An 18528-nucleotide genomic window follows, 5' to 3' on the forward strand; every position below is an offset into this window, starting at 1 on the left:
TCCCTTCCTTTCTTCTTTCCATGCTTATTAGGAAGGAAGGGAGGGAGGGAGGAAGGAAAGTTGACATATTAACACCTCATTAAGCTGAACCTGCTCCCTGGGATAGCCACGTGGAAGCAACCTTGAAGGTTTGCATGTGAAATTTCATGCTGTGAGCGATATTTCAAGAACAGTTTTGTAAGAGAAAAAGTACACTGAAGGATGTCAGCAATCTTTTTTCCATCTAGAAATCACATGGCTGGGCTGGCTGGTGACCCTTTGGTGAAGAGAGTTCGATGAAGTGGGTGCCGGGGGGTTAAGAAAGAATGGGAAAAGAGGAAGGAAAGAAATAGGGTCTTTAGATGATGCTTTGCAGTTGTTTGCCTGTGAGGGAAGGCGAGAGAGTGCGGTAGCCATAGAATTTTCAGGGTTGAAAGAGGTTTTTTTTAGTTTGTTTATATAATCTGTGGGAGAAGCTTTTATGCTGCCGAGGGGAAGGAGCCAGTAGAGGGGGAGGGGAATGATGGACGGAGCAAGATGCTGGAGAGTGCGCAGAGATAGGCCTTGCTTCTGACGCTAGGGAGAATGTAGGCAGGGTGTGAGTAAACATTTTAAAAGAACAACAATAATACAAATAACAGAAAGGTGCTGAGCCAAGTAAAACCAGATGCTTCTGAATGATTTTAGTAACTTGGTTTGCCACTTGTTCATTCATTTTCATTCATCTGCTCGTGCTGACTCACAGACAAGCAGTAAGAGAAGCAAAATATTAAGAAAATACATAGAAAACTTATAACTCGTGTAACATGTAACTCTAATTGGAAATTGGAAATAGATTGCCATTTATTTTTAGATTGCCATTTTTTTTTTTTTTTTTTTTGCGGTACACGGGCCTCTCACTGTTGTGGCCTCTCCCGTTGCGGAGCACAGGCTCCGGACACGCAGGCTCAGCGACCATCATGGGCCCAGCCGCTCCGTGGCACGTGGGATCTTCCCGGACCGGGGCACGAACCCGTGTCCCCTGCATCGGCAGGCAGTGTCCCAACCACTGCGCCACCAGGGAAGCCCTAGATTGCCATTTTTAAATCATCAATGTCTGGCTCTTGGAATACCATGAGATTGCAAGTAATAAGAACTAGAGCTGGGGTTGGGTGGCGCTAGGAATTGAAACATGCAGCTGTGTTCACAAGTCCCTGGGAGATCTGAGGGTACAGACCTTCACAGATTTTGGAACCTATACTGGGGGAAACACAGACAAGAGATAGCTGGAGAGATGCGTGTTTGTTCCACAGAATGTTGTCCATATCCCCAAGCCTACACACCCACATCCCTCTCTTCTGGAGCCCCCTTGGGTTCACCACTCTCTTTTGGACCCCGGTCTTGCCTCTGGGAATCTGTCTCCAGATCTAAAATCCTCTCATGGCTTTGGATCACATGGCATGTCTGGTAGTGACTCTTTTTGGACTCTACTCTGGTCCTCCTTGGCTTGCTGGGAGTTCTGGACTTCAATCCTCGGGCTCACTGTTCTTGAGATTAGCCACCTGTGTCATCAAGCCTGGGTTTCGCATGTATTCCCAGCACAGGCTGCTGTCTGATTCCTGTCCTCCTGGCCTCCGTCAGCAGCGCCTGTGAGCTGGACTTGTTGCCCGTTGCATGTGGATGACTGTGAAGAAGGAGACAGCAAAGGTTACCCCAAAGTCTGAGGAACAATGGCGCAGCCATTAAAACCAAGAGGACCACTACTACATATAAAATAAATAATCAACAAGGGCCTACTGTATAGTGCGGGGAACTCTACCCAGCATTCTATAATAACCTACATGGAAAAACAATCTGAAATAGAATGGGTATATGTATATGTATAACTGATTCGCTTTGCTGTACACCTGAAACCAACACACTGTGAATCAACTATACTCCAATATAAAGTAAAAAATAAAATTAAAAAAAAAAAACAGGACAGTTGCAAGGCAGAGGTGACTCAGAAACAAAGCCCAAAGGCAATGTTGAACTTGGCAGGGCACGGAATATCTAGATGGAAATGTGGAAATAGGCCTTTGGGGGGTTGGAGTAGATTTTGAAGGTAGAAGTGAGGATTTAGGGATCCCAGGTATAGAGGAGATCTGGTTCTTGGGAGGCCACATGAACGCTAAGTTGGAACTCTTTTCTTTCCTTCTCCTGCCCCTAAGCTCAGTCAGCATGATTAATGAAGCCTCAAACCTTGTTCCTACCCCTCCTCCAGCCTCATGTCTGGAGCCCACATCCCCTGCCAGCCTGAAATTTACTCTCCTTGCAAGCCAGCTACCTCCATGAAGAACCAACATCGAAAGCTGCTCAGCACTTATCGTCGTGTTGTTCAAACTGGACCCCTCGACCCTTAAGTCCTGCTCATGTTACTAACATTTATTGACACAATTATACCAAACACTCGCCTAAATGATTTCACATGGATTACCTTATCTGATTTTTTTACCTTACTTGATTTTCATAGCAATCATACACATTAGAAATTATTACCAAGGTGACCGTGCATCCGATTTTGTCTGTGCATAGCCCCTATTTATGCCTAATGTCTTGGAGTCATTATTAATAGCACCCTCTAAAAGGGTCCTGGTTTGGACGGTCAATTATGTGGCCACTGTTACCACACTTACTTTCCTCAGTTTACAGATGAGACACCAAGACGTGAAGTCCCTTATCCATCATCACATTGATGATCCGTGGCTGAGCCAGGACTCGGACTCTGGCATCAGACCCCTCATGCCAGCCTGTAAACCACTGTGTTCTGATTCATGTTTACCGGTCCCCTTAAGTTTTGACGGATGCCTCGTCTTTAGGATTTATTTGCTGCTGATTTAGTTCTGATATTCTGTGTCGCACTGGGCAGCTTATCCTCTTTCGCCCCCATCCCCACCCCTGGTGACCACCAGGTCCCACTGCGTCTGACCCCCAGCTATAACGTGAGCTTTTACCATGTGGGGCTGGAATGGAGAGGAGAGAGATGGGGTGCTTGCTGGAGTGGGTAGAAGACTTAAGAGAAATTTATTTTAAGGGCTGGAAGATGTGAGCAGTTTGGTACAAAAGACTTGAGCAAGAATTTTATTGAAGGAGAAATGGCTAAGCCAAGTAATGGCCCAGCCTTTTATTTTGGACAACTTACCCATTGACCCAAATTATCCCACAATCAATTCCAGTGAAACAAACAGTATCAATCACAAAACTGGCTAAAAGGCCTAAGAACAACTACGCCACGTACAAGTGCACCTCATCTAAACAGACTTGGTTTCTGTCAAAATTGAATTTTGAAAATCATTAGTGTCCTTTTCATGCTAAAGCGAGTTGATGGCCACAGGTGTGAGCAATGCATACTTAAAAACCTTCCCTCATGTGCAATACCTTTTCCTGAAAAAAGAAAAAAACACAAAAAAACTTTAAAATGCAGCCATGGTCACTTTCCACATCCTGAAAATGATGAATTTACTAAGATTCACACAGTTAACCATGTTTTCATCACCGCTATACCAACACCCACTTCCTGTCATAACTAAAAGTAGTATCCAAGGGCCCTCCTGACCACACACCATCTCATCCAGAGTTTGTCACAGGTGGGTAGGTCCGCCTTTGCACGGAAATAGGTAGAAATCTGAAACCACGGCTGTACATCAGTACCAGGTGATGGGACCTTGCAGCACCGTTCCAAAACAGCTGTTAACATATCACGTATGTACTTTTACATGCATTATCTCTATTAATTCTCACAGCAGTCCTCTGAGGTGGGTCTGAAAGTGAGGAAGAGTCACGTGAGTTGCTGAAGATTTTCAAGCTAGGAAGACACAGACCTGACTTTCAAAACCAGGCTGGAGTTCTGCAGAGTCCTCCATGCCCAGCACATCTACTAGACAGTACTGCCTCTGATGACAAGGTTCAACTTGCTTCTTTTTTTTTTTTGCGGTACGCGGGCCTCTCGCTGTTATGGCCTCTCCTATTGCGGAGCACAGGCTCCGGACGCGCAGGCACAGCGGCCATGGCTCACGGGCCCAGCCGCTCCGCGGCACGTGGGATCTTCCCGGACCGGGGCACGAACCCGTGTCCCCTGCATCGGCAGGCGGACTCTCAACCACTGCGCCACCAGGGAAGCCCTAAACTTGCTTCTTAAGCTTATAGCCCCATTACCTCCTACAAAGGTGGTCATAATATAAATTGTTAGGCTAGTCCTTTCCAAATAAATTTGATATATTAAATGAATTACAAAGTGATCTGAAACGCTACGTCCTTATTCATAGATGTGTAGTGATAGACTACTTTAAAAGCCAAAATATGTTCATCGGAAATTTGTTCTCTTCATCCCTTGGTTGGGTGCACATTAAATCTTTATTAAGATTTGCACTGAGATATCTGGCATTGCCTTTGAGGAATGTAATAGAATCCTATCCTGATCACACATATACTTCTAAAGACCTAAGGGCACAGGCAGTTGAATTTGGGAAATCCTTGTATGGCCAGGTTTCAGGGTTTTTCAGAGTAGAAGCATAGCAGCGTGGAGGCTGGGAGCTCAGCCTCACAGAATCCAGCAGCCCTGAGGAAAATCGCCATTGGCTCTGCAGCTTTGTTCGCTGGCAGCTCGGCCACCTGCTGGGCTGCTTCCGGCTCCAATAAGGACTGTGTAGTCTAGGCTGATGTTAAGCTGGCCACAGGCTGGGCAGGGCTTTTGTAGCCCCCTCCTCAGTGCAGGGCAGGGCTCCTGTGTCCTCCTTGGGTAGGGGTCATAGTGGGCGAAGGGGAGGGAGGGAGAGACTTTCCCGTAGTCAGAATTCAGTTCCCTGAAATGTGTCTTCCTCCTGTTCCTTTCTGGTCCTGAATAGAAAACAGGATGACAATACTTTGCCTAAAGGGTAAACATTAACATCCTGTATTCTGTCTTGCATTCTTCTCTTCTAAAATGCTGGGAGCCTAGAAATTTCTCCTACTAGGGGAGGTTTTCTGTTTCTCCATGACTCCTAATGTCGCCCAGCAGTGAGAGGCACACTGCCTCACTGGGTGTGTAGCTGTCAACTCAGAAAGTCCCCGAGTTGAGTTCATAAATAGCAAAGGCTCTCTATTTATTGAGTCCTTACTCCGTCCCGGGCACGGTGTTGAGCGTGTTAAGTACTTCATTTGGATTATCTCAGTTACTCCTTCTCATCGTATAAGGTAGGGGTACACTGTCATCACCCCCATTTCACTGCAATGGAAACGAAGATCAAAAGGTTGTTTGCTCAGGGCTTCCCTGGTGGCGCAGTGGTTTAATGTCCGCCTGCCGATGCAGGGGACGCGGGTTCGTGCCCCGGTCCAGGAAGATCCCACATGCCGCGGAGCGGCTGGGCCCGTGAGCCATGGCCGCTGAGCCTGCGCGTCCGGAGCCTGTGCTCCGCAATGGGAAAGGCCATGACAGTGAGAGGTCTGCGTACCGCAAAAAAAAAAAAAAAAAAAAAAAAAGGTTGTTTGCTCAGGGTCACAAATACAGGTAGTGACAAGCTCAGATCTGTGGGACACCAAAAGGATCAACCTCTGGAGGAAAGCCAACGAGTCTTAACCGTTACCGTACCATCATCCTGCTTCCACTCCATAGGGTGTTGCTGTGTACCTATTAGAGCGCATTGTGGTGAAGATTCTGGCTATTGGGCTGGATCAGGGAAGGGAGCAGGTAGGATAAAGTCCTGCTGGCTTCTGACTTGGCAAACGACTTGATCACCAAAAAAAGGAAATGGATTTAGTTGGACCCCCATCCACTACATCAGTTCCAATGTTTTCCTCTTCCCCCTCACTCTTCAGAGTGCTTTTACCTCTTTTTCAACATTGTTTGTGAGTCACTGTAGCCTTTAAAAAAAATATTGGCAGGGGGAATGTGGGAGATACCAGCAACAACTTTTTCTATCTCCCCCTCTTTTGTTTGTATGTTTACATGTGACTGACCCCAAAGCCCAGACATGTGTTATTGGTCTTTGTGAATCCGCAGTTGGAGAAAGCTTTTAGACCCTAGACCTAGAAGGAACCTGAGCTTATCTATTCTAACTCTCTAACTTTATGGACAAGCAAACTTAGATCCAGAGAGAGAGAAGTAACAAGGACTGTCTGAAGTCTTAATTAGTGTTGGAGCCCAAACCCCATCCACTGCTGTGGCCATCACATCCCACTGGAATGCAGGGTACCCAAGTCACCCTGCAGAACTGCAGTAGCTTCATTTGTCAGTAGCAGCAACCAGAGATAATAGGAACACAAACTTGAAGAATCCACATCCTGTAGTTTAGGGTTTAAAGAGAAGCTGAACATTATCTTATCAAGTTAATCTTTTGAATATAGCTCCGCCCCTCCTTCTCCTACTGGGTTTAAACCTTGCTTTGTCCTCCTTTCCTTTCAACAGCCTGAGCTGGGTGCTTTGCACCAATTCTAAAATTATATGTTGGGCTGCTCCCCTGAGTCCTGGCAAAGAATGCAGAGTTGAGATTTGCTCAGGTTGACACGATCCTTTTCAGCTCTTGAATTGGTTTGGAAAGCACATTTGTAAATGACTTAAAAGACTGCCATTTTCATGTTTGGAAAGCAATTCATGATTTATTATAAATGAGGTTTAACTTGGAATGTTTAGGACGTGGGTGGCTAATTCCGGCCACAATTCAAAGGGGTAAGAAATGAACACAGAAAATAAAATAGAACAAGTACTGAAAGTACAGTTAATAGCTCATTGATCCAGCCTCAGCTGAGAACATTTTTTACATAGCTAACTTGTGAAGATCACAAAATTGACCCCATTTAATCATAAACTTTTAAAAACTAAAAACAGTCTCTGGTGGAAGTTTATCTCGAATGTTTCACAGGTTTCTCTTCCTTCTGAAGCTGTCGCCCCTGGACATAATTTGACTTTTCCTGATGCATCAGTGTCATTATCGTGAGCTCTCATTATTGCCCTGGACTAGAACACTGTACAGTTTACGACCTTTATGATGTTTATAGTCCCAGATGCTAGGGATACTGATTTCCTTTACTTTTGTCAGTCTATTTTGTCAGCCCTTCCTTTTGTGGGTGCTTGTACCTTTAAGTTAGTTGGACTCAGGCAACTAGGTGGTGTAAAGGAGCCAAGGACGCTTCCTGCCTCACCTCACTCTTGACCTTGCCAATTCATTCTAGTGCCAAGGCTCTCTCTTATGTTTGTGTGTTTACATGTGACTGTATTAGCGTTGAACCTTGACTTACAGGACTGTTACTTACCCTCTTTGGCACTTTCTTGGAATAATAATGATAATAAACATAATAGTTTTATTAATAATGCAGGTAAAAGAGTGATAAAATCTGCCATCTATGCCAGTGTTTCCTACATAGCATGTCTTTTGTTCTAATAACTCTGCAAAAGAGGTCATCGTAGTTCCGTTGTAGAATTGAGGAAAATAAGGTTCAGAGGATTCAAACCTCGAATCACTTCCCAGGTACCAAGCTAGAACCATGAGCCCTCATCTCTGTCCCAGATACACAGTCCGCACCCCCATCTAGTAGCGTGGGTCCCGGTAGCCCGCTGGTTTAATTGCTGGGGCCACCGCAACCCTCTGAAGAAGCTAGAGGCTGTCAGCACTCCATTCCTCAACAGGGACATCCTTCCAGTTCTAAGTGGCTCGGCCCTGTTCCCACCGGACCAAGGCAAGTCAGAATTATAGTGCTTCTGGTCAAAGGCTGTTGCAAGCTTAGTTCAGCAGCCTCTTTGGAATCCTGTCTAAGGTGGCTGTAAATGGTAAATGTACAAAGACCCCCTCCTCTAAACCACTCCTGTAACCTTCCCAGATTAATGAATCGGGTGCTGTCTCTTTCTGGCCCTGCAGAGGCTGTTTCTCTTGCTTCCCGGGGCTTGGCTGTGATCAGAATAGTTGAGGTTGCAAAATGAGTGCCCTCTGGGTAAGTGAGGTATTATTATATTATTTCAAATGTGTTTATTCATGGAAAAGCACTGGGAAGGGGTTATGGAACTTGTCTCATGTTACCATGGGAGCTAACTTCAAAGCACGGAGGAGGCATGCCCAATACCCTCGTTCCTCCATCACACAGGGAACATCGTGTGTTACTCAACAAGGAAGAGTCCAGAGATTTTTTAAAAATACCACTTGTAAAAGGGACAGGGAAAAAGCAAGCAATGTTTGAAATCCTTATATCTTCTCTCTTCTAGTAATAACTAACTCGCATGTATTGAATACTTACTTACCATGAGTCTGGCACTGTGCCAGGCACTGACATGGCCATTAGATCCTCCTGAGTGCTCATTCATTTAACAGATGAGGAAACTGAGGTTTAAAATGTTTGCTTTAAGTCACAAAGGTAGCAAGTATCTCAACAGGGATTTAAATTTGGCAGTCTGCTTCCTGAGCCTTTGTCTTACTGCAACACTATACCATCTTCTACTAAGAATAAGAAAGATTTATTCTGACCTGACAAGAGTTCAGTCAAACATAGAAGCCTGAGAAATGTAAGGTATGATATTAATGGAACATTGACGTTATCCACACATTCTGCAGGAGGCTGCTGAGGAGGAAGCCACCCCAGAGAGGGATGAAGGATAATTTTCTGATGCATCTAAATGTACCAACCAAAGAGTACTCTGCTTTTAAGCCGGACTGGTGCCAAAAGGAGGGAAATGAAGACAAAGAAGAGCTTGGCAGTAGCACCTGGATTTCTTAAATGAACGAACAGTCTGCCTGTTTCCAAAGTGATTAATTAATTGTACAACTCAATAAATGTCGGCGTGTGCGAAAGATGCCTGTAAAGAGGAGGCCACTATAATTAAGTGAAAATGAAGAGAGAAAAGCTGAAAGAAGAGAACTTTACAAATCACAGATGGGGAAAAAGAGGTCATGGTTACTATCAAAATAAACAAGTCCCAAGCTCTTGAGTAGAAGTAGCACCAGGAGAGGCAAAGATGCAAGTTGATAAAGAGCCACTGGGCCTCAGGGAGAATCACTTCGCTGGGTTGTATTTTCCACTTTTTAGCTAAGAAAGCACTGATCGACTCCCTCCTATCCATTTAATTGAGTTTATATACCTGAGGGGACTTACCCATCTGGAAATAGACAAGTTAAAAGATTCATTCTAATCCCTGCCCTGGGAAAGTGGCCAGGTCTGTGACCTGGTTTTACTCAGCTTGGGGTTAAAGCCCCAGCTGCTTTTTTTTTTTTTTTTTTTTTTGCGGTACGCGGGCCTCTCACTGCTGTGGCCTCTCCCGTTGCAGAGCACAGGCTCCGGACGTGCAGGCTCAGAGGCCATGGCTCACGGGCCCAGATGCTCCGCGGCATGTGGGATCTTCCCGGACCGGGGCACGAACCCGTGTCCCCTGCATCAGCAGGCGGACTCTCAACCGCTGCGCCACCAGGGAAGCCCGCCCCAGTTGCTTTTAATCTATGAGAGTTCTCCTCCTTTGGGGTCACTTTCACTTGGGAACAATTGCTGAGCCTCTGGAAAATTTACAAAGCAGCCCAGCAGGATTCAGACCTTGAGGGTGATAATGATGAGGAAGAAGAGGGGGAGTTTGTTTTCGTTACATATTGATTGATTGATTCACTCCACGAAGCACTGAGTTCCCATGGAAAGGATGTGCTACAACTTAAAGAAGTGGATGGAAGTTTCTACCTTGATCTCCAGTTTCTTTCCATCACACAACTCTGTATAGAATAGTGCTGGTGGTGAAGGAGGGGGCAACAAAGACTGGGGGCAGTTCCACTCCACCAATTTCATAGTCCCCACCAAATTCTCATGCTGGCCCAGAAAAGCAGGTGGCTGGTTCCCTGTGAACAGCAAGGTGTTCAGGCTGTCAGCTTCCAATGGATTCCAGGGGGAGTGGCAGCAGGCTTCTTCCTGGAGCCATGTCCAGGCTCAAAGGGTGTCCTAGGGTGATGGCTTCATTCTTGTTGGACCCAAAGTAGCCTCTTGGGGCATTTCGGTGTTAACCAGCATCTTTGTATGTAAGGACAGATGTTGCATCAAGGAGTCACAAAGCAAGCCAATCACGATTCCGTATTCAAACTGTGTGCTTTCAGAGCCAGTTTCGACAGGTGAGTCATTTCTGCCAATGAATGCTTCACATAGTGAACACAGCACATCTTTTTAAAAATTATCTTATCAAATTCATTACATTTTCAAATGAAATTTAAATTATCACCCCAAACAGCTTGCTAACACTACTAGCTGCCTTCTGAAACTGTGATCCAAGGAAACATCACAAATTTTCCTCTGAAGGACAGACCGGCTCTCACAGGGGATATTCCGGGGTTGCATCCCTACACTTTGCCATTTGCCAAATGTTTTCCTGGTATAAATCCACCTTTGGAAGATAAAAGGTTTACTTGGCATATATTTGGCTTTCAGAATTGGTTTTAAAAAGCTCAGACCCTGTGGCCACACCAGCTCAATTCAAATTCTGGCTCTGCCACTTAAATAGCTGTGAGTCTAGGAGGAAGTCACTTAATTTCTCTGTGCCTCGGTTTCCTCAACTGTAAAATGGGGGTGATCAGAGCACGACCTCATAATGGAGATGTAAATGAATCAGTATGTGTAAATATTAAGTAGAACTGTGCCTGGCACATAAGAAGTGCTATGGAAGGGCTTGCTGTATTATAAGTTTCATTATTGTTATTATTATTATTCACTGAGCATCTACTGCATGGTTACACAGGGCCTATAGTGAACGAAGCACAATCCCAGCTCTTACAGAGAGGGGACGACAGCTCTTAAAAGTGAAATCCATCGGAATGTAATTTCAGCTTATGTGTTAGGAAAGAAGCCCACAGGGTGCAGTGATAGGACTGCGCTTCCTGATTACCTCGGGCTGTGAGACGAGGTCTGTCAGGGGAGGCTTCTAGGGGGCAGTGTCATGTTTAAGCCGAACCTGGAGGCTTTGGGGAGGAGACCGAGCTTTCACCCTCCCCATCAGCACAGGTAGTCTCACACTTGCTCAGTGAATGATGATTACGGGCCAGGCTCTCTATTGGTCTTTTTATTTATTTATTTGGTTGCACCGGGTCTTAATTGCGGCAGGCAGGCTCCTTAGTTGCAGCTCGCCGGCTCCTTAGTTGTGGCATAGCGAACTCGTAGTTGCAGCGTGCATGTGGGATCTAGTTCCCTGAGCAGGGATCGAACCCAGGCCCCCTGCTTTGGGAGCGCAGAGTCTTAACCACTGCGTCATGGGGAAGTCCCTCTGTACCGGTCTTTTCAGGTCCTCTCCTCCCGCCGACATCCTGACAGGTGTAAAGGATTATCTCCATGTTACAGCGGATACTCTCAAGGCTCAGAGAGGTTAAACGACTTGCTCGAGATCACACAGCTTATGGGTGGCAGAGCCTCGACTGAGCAGGAGTGTGTCTGATTCTGCAGCTCACTGGGAGCCTTTCTACTGCCTTCTGCTGCCGCCTCTTCCTCCAGGATGCCACCGGGATCAGTTAGACTTGAACCATGTGGCTCAGTACATACACTGTCAGTTCCTCTATGAATAAATCCAAATATAAGGAGGGTTCTACTTAGTTTCGGTAGCCTGAGTGCTCTGCCCTCCAGCTCTGGGAACAGGGAGAAAAGTCCTAGAGGCCCCCTTCTTCACTAGGTTCAGACTGATACCTGACTCTCAGCTCTCAAACTGACAGTTGTGCCCATTGCCATCTTTTCTTCAGAGTGTGTGTGAGCCAGGCGGGCAGGCTGTAGACATGCCCGCCTCCACCGGCCAAGGGGAGCTGACACCTGGGCTACTTATTCTGGAATCATTTGTCCTTCTGCAGAGAGCTACTGTGCTCTAAAGTTCTGTCTGCTGGGGTGAGGGGTAGGGTCCACTAGCTACTCTCTCACACCCAGTGCCTACTTTCCTCGAGCTTGGAGGGCCCCTCCAGGGCTCTGTTGAAAACTGTGGCTCCTCTTTGCACGGCCTTCTCCCGCCCTGGAAGTTGTTATTCATCCTTCATTTTTGGTTATTGATCAATGTGACCATATTCACTTTTCATCTTTCAGAGAAACTCTGAAAACTCATCTGCTCGAAGATCCATCCCGCCCCCAACTTTCCCACTGTCATTAATATATTCCCTTCTATGCCGCTCTGTTGTCATTTCACTTGGACTTTGGAAAGAAGGGAAGGAAACATATGTACTTCATTTCTCAATTACAGTACTTGCCTCTGAGTGTATGTTTTCTAAGATAACGTACTGCTGTCAGCAATAGTGTTCGGTGCACATTTAATGCTTGAAGGCCAAATTAATGATTCATTTTATTAGTACTTCAAAGAAAATGGCAGACACCTGTGGGGAGTTGATTCTTCCTTTTTTACTATTTCCTGTGTGTCAACATCTATGCCAAATGTGAGGGAAAAAAGGTCCCTATGTCTGTGGGTTGATTTCTGTCTCTTCCCCCACCCTACCGCACCTCCAGCTTAATTTACTATTTCAAACTTAGAGCTCAGAATCCGATCCCTTTCTTGCAGTTTTGCTGCACGTTTGAAAATTTTCATAAAACGCTGGACTGTATGTCCAGCTATTATTCTCTGATTTTCATCCTTCCGGTCTCTTGTCCATTGGGTAACTGTAGTGTGTAATGAATTCACAAGAAACTAATTCTTGGAGGTTGCCTTTCCTTGATGATGGAAGTTGAGAGAGCGAGAGAGAGAGAGAGAGAGAGAGAGAGAGAGAGAATTTTGAGACTCTGTCCATAATAGCAGTCCATCAATAACAGGGATGAATTCCTCAGAGGCAGAACAGGGATCGATGAATAAAGCAGGACTCTAATAGCTAGAAAGCACATCGCTTTTTTCCCCCAAGACTTTGTCATCTGCCAAAACATCTGACTCCAAAAGCCACCCTAGAGGTTAGCCAGACTTAGCGAGAGGTGGCTAGAAAGGAATTTGGGATCAAACTGCCTCTTCCCTGCCAAGCCCATGGTGTGCAACTGAGGTATCCACCTTCCCTTTCCTGTTCCCCACAGGAGTTGCTGGAGTGTTCAAGCACCTCCAGTCAGTGTCTTGCTGCATTCGAGCTGTTCGGTCATGAGCAGATGACCAGAACCCGAGAGAATGATTGGAGAGTGATAGGTCATGGAGTACGGGAGTGGGTGGACAGGGTGAGCACCGACATCCAGGGAGCCCCGAGGAGCAATCCTATTTGAAAAGACACATTCATAATCATGGAAACCCACTCCATGCTTTGCCTGTGGTGGACACCATTTATATAGATATTCAATACACAAGCCAGACAGGCTAAATTGTAACCTCTCTTCTGTAAATGCCCTAGTTGTTTGGAGTAAAAAAAATGGTTTAGATTAGCACCCGGGCACTCTGACAAAGGTCCGGAGGGAGTTCAGGGACTTGCCAGCATCATTAGCATTTTTTTCTTCTTTTTCCAGCCGCACTAAAATATGTTTGCTCAAAACATAGGGAGATGAAAAACTACTGGTAGCCAGTACCTCTTAAAAGAAAAAAAAAAATGTTTTACTTCTCTGGCAAACATACCAATTAAAACGAGGCTGTGTTGTGACAGATTATGGAGCAATTAATGCCTAATTGAGCCTTCTGCTAGATGCTTCTGTGAAAGCCACTTAACTGGGGCACACCTTAGAGCAAAACAAACCTCCAAACTTCCTGCAACACCCTCTGCTCTGCGGAGCCCAGAAACCAAAGAAAACATTTTTGAATCTCCAAGAGTTACACCAAAAGGATTAGCTAAACGGAAAGATCTCGACATTGAAAAATCCTACCGGGGATTTCATAGTTTCTTCATTTGTAAGCAAAATCTATTTTCCACAAGATATTTTTGGTGCAAGCATCCCCTGCTGTCCTGTTCTCTTAGGGTGTACCATTAGATCTTGAGGCCATTCCAGGCAGGTCACGTGACTTGTAAGCATCTCTCCGGTTCCCTCCTAAGTGACTAGTCTCACAGGAGTCAGGGAGTACTAGACTCTTAACTACCAAAGACCTCAAAGTCCTTCCTGAAGCCTTGAATTCTTATTGATAGGATGTGAAAATGCTGTACAGCTGCTTTTTCGAAGAGGTCAGCTCGGTGGAGCTCCCTGCCTGACCTCAGTAATAGAGATATTTTCAGCCCTGCGAGCCGCCTGTGTAAATATAAAAATGTATTAGGCTGCAGAACTGCATGTGTGGGAACGGAACAAGCATGCTATTGAGAGGAAATCACAGGGGGAACACCGGTGTCACTCACATGGGTTTGGTTAGTGCGTGCACACTTTCGATAAATCGTTTTGATTCAGTGGACTGCGTGTTTCAGATGAGCCCATTTCATTTCTGGAACTTATGAGCTCTGATCAGTAAAACCCCAGTCACTTAGTAAGGTGTCTAATAAAGTTTACTTCTGGAAGTTTTAACATTTGAAAACAATCATGTCATTCTTTGTATGACACTCATTTGCCTTAAAAAAAAATGTTAGTGTGAAGTCAATTTTTCAGTTGTTTAATGTGAAAAAGAGTGATTTGTTTAAGTGTCTGAGAGGGAGAGATATATTTATTCAGACCTCTGAAACTAGAATCGAAGAGAATCACTGTAATGAACAGGAAACATGCTCTTAAATGAACTGAGCAATGCTCTCGGAGCGAAATGCTCTAATATCCCTGAGTGTGTTCAGTTTCAGTGGATCAAATCTTTCCCATCTCTGCATCCAAGCTATTTGGCAGTGATCAGATGATCAGAGCTCAAGGAAGTGATTGGAGAGTGAGCTCGCTGCAGCTGCAATGTAGGCTGTTTTCAGGGACAAGGAGCCACTGTTTTCAAACATAGCATCAACATAGAAGTTATTTTGTGGGCTCCAGGATGCAGCGATGGGCTGCACTGCCAGCATTGTTCTGCTTCAGGCTTTTCGTTCTGTGGTCCAGAGGAGCTGTCCACACATCTGTAGACGACGCCAGGAGGAACCATCCCATGAAATTTTGCCTCTGGAAAGTGACGATGAAATGAGTAGACCCAGAACCCTCATCATAATGGTATGGTATCTGTGGTAAAGCAGCCTCCGTTGATTAAACTGTTATTATAGAAATGAGGTTGCCGTTCGAGGTTTGGGTTTTCAGCTTTAGATAAAGAAATGTGTGACCTAGAGTTTACTACTGTGCTTTCCTGTTTGGGGAACATCTTTCAAAATTGTTTCATGTATTATTCAGAGAACTGGTTTTCTTTCTCTTAGATCTGTCCTGAAAATGTGCAGTTTATTGGTCTATGAGAAACTGTCTTCTGCCTAACATTTTGTATGCTGTTATTAACTTTTGTGCAGAAACAGAAAATTTGGAAGTCTTGTTTAATTAAGTGGATTTTATTTTATAACTCAAATTTGAAAGTAGAGCCCCAGATAGATATTTTTATATCACATGTAACCCATCGAGTTGTGTAAATGTTGGTAGTTAGATCTCTAACTTCAAAGTATTTGAGGCCTTTATTTCCGATGCTGCTATGGAAATGCCTTTCCAAAATGCTTAACTTACACATAAAATCAGAATGAAGTTTTTGAGAATTTTGTGGAATGCATGGTGTTTTAATTAGAAAGCTGTTTCTTGCCACTTGTCAAATTACATTTTTGTCTGTGCTTTAATTATAATAGTGTTACTCCTTCTTTGTGTGTCTGTTTGATCAGCAAGAATAAAGTAGAGGTTAGTCTTTCCTTACTTTAGGTTCAGGGAGAGATTTGCCTAGTCACTGAAATTCAATGCTGGGACGGAAGTAGTGTGCTAAAGTTTCCAAAATTGGGGAGGCGTTGAAGTCTGCGTGGTTTCAGCACAATCGACTTTTTTCTCTTAGATTTCAATGTTCAGATATCAAGGATGCAGTAAATAATGAATGATAAATACCTGTTACACTAAAAGTTTTTAAATGAAAGTCATTTGGCTTGGGCTGTGCCTTTGAGTGACAGAATACTAAGCTATAACATTCTATGCCAATTTCTCCAACAAATCAATATCTGGTTTTCAAAAGGGCAAGACTGTTCTTCAACTGTGGGGCTATGATAATCTCTAAGATCATCTAAGATGATCTCTAAGATCATCATTAGTGGGAATATTTTCATACTCATTTTCCCATAAGTTTTCACAAATTAAATTTAAAAGGATTTGACACATTTGTGCTCCAAGTTTAACTCTTAATAGCAGTAACACATTCTATAGCTATGTGTATTACTCATGCCAGCTCAGTCATTAAAACAGTCAGTTTTCCTAATTTTACTAATTAGACTATAAAATTTTGCAGCTAGAAATTTGCCCCTAAAACTGTATTTCAAAGTAATTGAGAAATAAAAAATAATAAATTCACTTAATAACAATGCCCTGTTTTTTTTCAAAGATCCTTTTAATTCATATGATACCTTTACTGACATTAAATGAGGTGATGATGGATTTATTGATGAGGAAAACAGGTTCAGAAAGATCGAATACCTTGTTTATATCACACAGCTGCTAAACGCCAGAGCCTCAGGTCACACTTAGATCAATTATTCCAAAAGCCAATATACTTTTTAACTCTGTTCGTGTCTCTAAGGAAATAATGATAAAACTGAGAAGCGTGAATTTTTATGAGAAGTCTGATGGAAATGTTGGACCACTCAGAGTAAAATGTGCTCATAGAAAGTTATTGTGCAACTTGAAAGTTTCCTCTGGGCCACTTGAAGCTTCACACACTCCACAGCTATTTGTTGCCGATGCGCTATCGGCCAACCACTGTTCTAGGTACTTGGAATCCACCAATGAACAAACCCATCAAAGATCCCCGCCCTAAGTGGCAAAATTTTACTGTGATTGTATAGTTTGCAGATCTCATTATGGAATTACTATATTAGGGTTGTGACGCTTAGTGTCCTAACTTAAGTCAATGAAACGATTTCCTATTTTCCAAGATGGTGGTTTGAAACCTTGAATGTGTTTCAAAATCACCTAGGAGTTCTTTTTTTTTAATTTTTATTGGGGTATAGTTGATTTACAATGTTGTATTAGTTTCAAGTGTACAGCAAAGTGAATCTGTTATACATATACCTATTTGCACTCTTTTTAAGATTATTTTCCCATATAGGACATTACAGAGTATTGAGTAGAGTTCCCTGTGCTCTACAGTAGGTCCTTATTAGTTATCTGTTTTATATATAGTAGTGTCAGTCCCAATCTTCCAGTTTATCCCTCCCCCCCCTTACCCACTGGTAACCATAAGTTTGTTTTCTACAGATTCTGTACCTCTATTTCTGTTTTGTAGAGAAGTTCATTTGTACCCTTTTTTTAGATTCCACATATAAGCAATATCACATGACATTTGCCTTTGTCTGACTTACTTCACTCCATATGACTAGGTCCATCCAGGAGTTCTTATTTATACTAATCCTTGGGCTCCTGGCCCCAATGACTCTGCATAAGAATGTCTGGAGTGGAGCTGAGGAATCTGAACTGTTAGCAAACACCCACTGAGTGTTTCTGAGAATCTCAGATTCTGAGATTCCGATGGAGGAGCGTGGTGGATGACGCTCTGAGAACCGGCGCTCCGGAAACTGATCATCTAACCCCCCCACCTTGCATCCTCCTTTAACCTGATACGCTAATCGCCTTCTCACTCTGGCTACAAGCTTCTGAGCAAACTGATTTTTTATTCTCTTACTTTCCCATCAACCACTAGTCACCAAATTTTGTATTTTGATCGTGTGTGGGTGTGTGTGTAAGAACACAGACTCTAGAGCCAGAGACTCTAGGTTGCAATCCTGAATTCATCCCTTATGGGCTGTGTGACCTTCTGCATACTTTTTGCCTACTCTGTGCTCTTTCCTCCTCTGTAAGGTGGAGATAACAGTCCCCTCAGCCCAGAGCTGTGGTGAGGGCTTAATGAGGTAAGGATGTTCAGTGCTTGGAATCATGTCTAGATATGTTATTAAGATTATCAATAAGAAGGATCGGGGTCATCCTAACTGAAAAAGTGACATTTGAGGGAAAGACCTGAAGGAGGTGAAGAGTGAGTCGGACCACTTTCTGTAGGGAAGTGGCTCGGGCAGAAGGACCAGCCAGGGTGAAAGTCCCTGATACGGGAAGAAGCTTGGGGTGTTTGAGGACCAGTGAAGAAGCCAGTGTGGCTGAGTGAGCCAAGGAGAAGGCAGTAGAAGGACGTCGTGGAGGGAACAGGGGACAGGTCACGTGAGGCTTGGCAGGCCATCATGAAGACTTGGGCTTTTTCTGAGAGTGAGAAGGGACGCCATTGGAGGGAGCAGGCACAGAAGTTAGGAGCGTGGGCTTTGGAGCCAGAATGTCAAGGTTTGAGTCCTGTGTCTGCCTTTCACTAGCTGTGTGGTCTTGACTTGTCCTAAGTGCACCTTCATTTCTTCACTGATGAAACGCAGAGAGTCACAGGACCTACTGTGTAGGGCTATTGTGAGAATTCAGTTACTACTTGTAAAGAGCTTAGAACAGTGCCTAGTGGGTAGTAAGTGCTGTGTTAACTATAGGTTTGTTAATTTGGATGGCCTTGAGCAGGGCAGTAACAGGATCTATGGCTGCCAGGGGTCCAGGGTGGAAGCAGGGAGACCATTAGTCAGGAAGCTATTGCAATGA

The 18528-nt window shown here is 44.3% G+C and overlaps 1 protein-coding gene across 8 annotated transcripts in view; it reads left to right on the top strand.

Moving 5' to 3' along the window:
* The window catches only part of DOCK10 (dedicator of cytokinesis 10), a 280479-nt gene that overhangs the window by 55617 nt on the left and 206334 nt on the right, over window positions 1-18528 (top strand). For 2 of the 8 annotated variants that reach the window (XM_022567814.2, XM_022567816.2), the window contains exon 1: window positions 14515-14949. The exons of 2 other annotated variants lie outside the window; for them this stretch is intronic. In XM_022567814.2, coding sequence (XP_022423522.2) covers window positions 14788-14949 — 162 coding nt within the window. In that variant the 5' untranslated portion in view covers window positions 14515-14787. Of the gene's footprint in view, window positions 1-14501; window positions 14950-18528 lie in introns of those variants that run through there. 4 more of the 8 variants (XM_022567812.3, XM_022567815.2, XM_022567811.3 and 1 more) reach the window with 4 other exon arrangements.

Source organism: Delphinapterus leucas, chromosome 8 (assembly GCF_059928025.1).
Source record: "Delphinapterus leucas isolate spDelLeu-1000000601 "Yukka" chromosome 8, BTC_Dleu_Yukka2, whole genome shotgun sequence".
Taxonomy (NCBI): domain Eukaryota; kingdom Metazoa; phylum Chordata; class Mammalia; order Artiodactyla; family Monodontidae; genus Delphinapterus; species Delphinapterus leucas.